This window comes from Camponotus floridanus, unplaced genomic scaffold (genome assembly GCF_003227725.1).
Source record: "Camponotus floridanus strain SB8 unplaced genomic scaffold, Cflo_v7.5 scaffold78, whole genome shotgun sequence".
Classification (NCBI taxonomy): Eukaryota; Metazoa; Arthropoda; class Insecta; order Hymenoptera; family Formicidae; genus Camponotus; species Camponotus floridanus.
This window is the reverse complement of record NW_020229847.1, coordinates 607,987-613,023: the sequence shown is the minus strand read 5'-3', so window position 1 is coordinate 613,023 and position 5,037 is coordinate 607,987. Positions and strand designations below refer to the sequence as shown.

General features: G+C 43.3%; 1 protein-coding gene across 1 annotated transcript; it reads right to left on the bottom strand.

Moving 5' to 3' along the window:
• Positions 1 to 715: 715 nt before the first annotated feature.
• LOC105256258 (protein hairy) lies at positions 716 to 4,023 on the bottom strand. The gene is made up of 3 exons (XM_011266028.3): positions 3,483 to 4,023; positions 2,599 to 2,694; positions 716 to 2,356 (listed from the first exon to the last, which is right to left on the bottom strand). Exons 1-3 carry the CDS (start codon positions 3,633 to 3,635, stop codon positions 1,520 to 1,522), a joined length of 1,086 nt encoding a protein of 361 aa, XP_011264330.1. The 5' UTR covers positions 3,636 to 4,023; the 3' UTR covers positions 716 to 1,519.
• Positions 4,024 to 5,037: the final 1,014 nt, after the last annotated feature.

Below are 5,037 nucleotides of genomic sequence, written 5' to 3'. Positions count from 1 at the left end.
TTTCGTTAAAGAAAGAAAAGAGAAATAGAGAAAGTGAAATACTATTTCTCACACACAATACGTAACGTGATGGAAATAAATTGTCCTAATCTTTATTATCGAATGAGAGAGAAATTCGAGTCCTTTAAGGTCCTGCAAGGATCCTATGGTGTTTGGGCAAAACTCAGTAGGAGGCAGCAGGTTCTGGCATTTGGTACTTTAAGCAAAGAGGGTAGAAGGGATGGAAGAGATTTTGGGCCCGAGTTGGGAGCGAGGTGGTCCGCCAGGCTCGGTTCATTCTTGGCTGTGACGTTGGGTTTCGCCGTCAGATGGCGACACTGTAGCGCAGGAATCTCGCGGCCGACGAGCAGGGTCAGTCTCGCGCGAGACGTGCAGCGTGTCGGACGTCTCGGGAGGCGCGAGTCTAGTGGAAGCGCGGGTATTTCTTTCGAAGGATTCTTATAGAAAATTTTTTTTTCGTCCGCATTTTTTGCTAAAGATTTATTATATCCAACTTATGCATTGTATAGTTTTCAAGATTTTATTATTAAAGAATATAATAAATACATTTAAAAAATAATAAATACATTTAAAAAATAATAAATATAATTTTGCTTCGCGCGCGTAATTTTATTCGGCTAGATTAAACGAAATGAGAGAAAAATAAGCGATTATGAGGAAAATGGATAGTGGAGGAATTGGTTGATTAATTTATAATACGAACAACACAGAGAAATTATGTTTTGAGAAAGAGATCAACATTTATTTGATGCTCTTGCCACAGTAAGCGTCAGGTGTCTATTCTCATAATAGAGAGGAATTATAAATATAACCTCTTTGCACTCGTATAAATATAAATAACGTATTCCTTCGCGCGCCATTAATTCGCATATATACATTCATACACATTTTCTCTCACGCTGCTCTTAAACTTAAAAAATCTTAAGCCTAAAAATATCGTAATAACTAAAATCTTTCTTCGTACTTACAATGGTATAATGTTACACAAATCATCTAGTATTTTACGTACAAGAAACAGAATGGAAGACCTCGGTGATTCTTGTTGCATAAGGCACTTAAAATATTAATTTATATAACTTATGTACAAGGATCGAGGGATGTTGGAGGAAGGAGAGGAGGGGGGAGAACGATGAGGCGAGATAAAGACAGAAGACTAAATCCACGATACTTCAGAGCAACCATTTGCGTTCATTTCCGCCACACCAAAATTAGACATATTTACAAGGCACTATTAATAAGGCTGCCTCATTGGCTACTGGCCGACCGTGTACGCGCAGGAATAAACTCGTGTCTTCTAACGATCCTTCAACCTTGCGATGTTCTACGGATGGGATCGCGCGTCTACAATCATCTACGTTATTGAGGAACATGTTTTTTTTTCCCGCGAAATTTTTTGCGCGGTGCGTAAATCGGCACGTTCAAATTAGCACTTCAGATTATCTCTTCAGATTCTACTATCGACACTATATCACTTCGCTTATCATCATCACGCACGTGCCTGTTTCTTTCTCCTTTCCTTTTACCACGGCCTCCACGGCTTATCCTCGACCGCCGGCACCACGCTCTTCCTCATTACGAGCGCGAGAGGTTTCTGGAGGGGAGGGCTGTAGACGCGTGGATCGAACTCCGGGTCGCTGGTGTAACCGTTCGCCGGGGATGTCGCGACATCTCTATGACTGTTGGCCGGACTGTAGGTGGTAGATTGCTCGCGAAACGCCGGAGGAGGTCCCTCGAACGCTACCGGGCTCCCCGCTGACGTGGACGTCGAGCTGGCGGACGAGGTCGACGATGACGCGGAGGCCGTGCTGGCGGTTCTTTGAGGGATCGGGATCAGAGTTGGTAAGGGTGAACTCGGCGCCGGGGACGACGATGGCGATGACGGGCCCGCGGCTTTCGCTCCCGCCGGAAGTACCAGGGCGATATCGCCGTTCGGCAATCTGGTCGGGACCAGTTGCAGGCCAGTGCCGTTGGCATTAGTGAAAAAAATGCCATTCGATTGTTGAACTTGAATCCGCGGGGTTGCGTCAACTTGGGGCAGGATATGCACTTGCAATTGCGTCGTCGGTGGCGCCGGTTGGACAGGCTGCTGAGTCGTCGCTTGGCCGTTGTTGGTACTGGGTTCAACCGGACCTAGGCATGAGGCCAAATGGGCCATCAGACGTCTCTTCACCACAGCGTCCAAACCGGGAAACTTGTTGACTTCGGCGACGCATTCCGAGTAACCGGCGCGAAATTTGTTGAGGATGCTCGGATTTGTCGCAGTGGCCATAGCGATCTGCTGTCGTTGAAGGTTTTCCAAATGTTTCACGGTCAGTTCCAAAATGTCAGCCTTCTCGAGTTTCGAGTGTCTTGCCGGCTGTAACAGAAGGAACGAGAGAAAAAAATGATTAGACGATCTGATTGATTGAAATTATTAGCAGCATGCGTAGGATATATAAAATTGGAAGTAGGAAAAAATAAAAAGCTAGAATGAAAGATAATTTTCAAGAAATAAATTTTTTATATTAAAATTTTTTAAAATTTAGAAATTTTCTTTATTTTTTTATTATTGTGTCCTTGAAATTTGTATTCTATACAATGATAATGGTAAGAACTTACGTCTTTTTTCATAGATTCCAGTACGAGGGTTTTCAGGTCGTTCAAACTGCTATTGATACGGGCTCGGCGTCTTTTTTCCATAATGGGTTTATTGCTCTGTGAACAGAAATTTTCCAAAATAATAGAAATCCCATAAACATCTCAGTCAGTCAGAAATAAAGTATATAAAGAAATGTATATCGATGAATGCGACGGAAAAATAAAACAATAAAATGTCATGTTGAAAAAAATTCAAAAAGATAGGCATTTCAAGTCCTTTAATAACGGTTTATCATTGAGAATTATAACAATCTAACACAAGTATCTTTCTAATAATAGTAAGTCTATTACAATTAACAAAAGTAATCGTTACTTTATGTCATTTTTTATGATATCCTTTTTTTCTTCTATTTCTTTCCGTTTTCAATTTTTTCCTTCTTTCCGTTTCTAATTAATTTTCTCAGAATCTTTAAAATAATTTAAAGCTGCTATCGTTGCGTATGACGTGGTGAAAAAATAATATTTTTTTCAAATGTTAAAAGTATTGTTTCACCAAAATTAACATAATTATTGTAAACCAATGATTAAAAAATTATTGAAGCTAAGCAATTTGATCTCTTAAGAAGAATGTGAAGTATGAAATAAGTGATGCTTTATTCATTTTTTAAATTCCGAGTTGGTTTACTTAAATATTAAGTATGATCTCATCAGTCACTTTATTTTCACAATTAAAAAGAAAATAATTTTATCCTAAGCGTTAATTTTGTAACATATAAATAATTGCGATTCTTTTTTGTATCACGAAAAATCCAAATTAATTACTAAAAGTGTAGACAATGTCACGCGATGTTGCAATGGAAGATTGAAATGAAAAAATTCTTTGATATCCAAGAGATGACACTAACCCGTCGATTTTCTCCTGATCTTCTCGTAGTCGTCGTGGTGGTCGGAGTTTGTGCCGGAGGCTGGCCAGCTTCCTGTGGCACGTGTTGCGCGGGTGGCGTTGCACCGACGGTGATTCCACCCGTCGGCATCGTGGCACCCATTTCAGCCACCATAATTTATCTTTTACTCTCAAAATCACTAAACTCAAAAAATTTCCAAGTCAAATAATCCCCGTCGACGTAGCACTATTTAAAATCGAAGTCAATCACTTCACTGATAATCCAAGTCGCTTAATGTCTCCTTCCCTCTCTCCCTCTCTTGAACAATGCACGAGGCAATTGAAGGGACCGCGCTACGGATGTGAAACTCGATAATGAATCGATGATGAGACGAGATAAAGCAACGCAAGAGTATGCGCTCTTTTTCAACTTCTTTCGAGTTTCTTCCTGTCGAATGTCGCCAAAGTGCGACCGCTCGCGACTGGCGTCAGAGCTCGACTAACTCGACGAGCGACGAACGTCTTCTATCGTACCGTCGGAGCATGGCATGCCGATAGAATGCTTAGTGCTGGTCCTTGGTGGTGGGGTATTCAGTGGCGAGCATCGAGTGGGGAGACTTAGCGCGTGACGCTGGCTTACTCCTACCATCGAATTCTGACGGCACCCTTTAAGGCCCCCCCACTCCGGACTTCGGTCCCCTCTGTGACGCGCGCACCAACGACGACTGGGACCCCCCTTGGGATACTTCGAAGCCGTGAGTCGATCGAACTTTCCTGACGAGATTGACGTCTGTGATTCCCAATGGAATTTTCGATCGCTCTTTTTCGGTCGAGTTCCCTCGGTTGCTCATGTTACGACTGATCGTTCCATCATTTTTCTTCCCCGTCATTAAAACGAATTATTACGATAATGATGCAGCAATCTTCCGTAAGTCATCGGTCATTACCAATGGCAATTTTGCACATTCGATACGAGATCCAATCTGAAATTATTTATACATTCATCCGCGATGACGGCGCTGTTTACATAAGTAACGTATAGTCGGGAATAATTTTGCGCTGCACCTAGAGAACGAGAAACAAAGAGACGCGGCGTTTCCACGGATCGGCGATTAGTCTCGCCGTCTACAAAGGCCATTAAAGCCGGCTGGCGAGCGGTTAGGCGTCGATCGCGCTCGGTGATGGTAATTCACGGACGTCATCGGAGCTTATATCACGTTCCTCGAAAATACATACAGCGGTCGAGTGTGCCGCCGTGTGTGCGGAATAACGACGCACGAGCTGACGCACGCGCATAGCTCCGGCACGTGCCTCGTGCTCCCTCCCCGTGTATTTGTGCCTTTCGAAATTGCTCGCTCTTTCTACTTGGCGACCGATTAAACGCGCGGCACCGTATTTATCTCGGCCATCGCACACATATACGCGCGAACGCGTACACGCACCGTCTGAAATACGACCGCATCGATCTCGCGCCGGATCTTTCTTGTGTTGACTGTTTGGACGGTGCGCGGATGGTTGCGTGCAAATATTTTGACGAACTGTCATATCGCGATCGTTTATTCTCCGCGCCCGTTTCC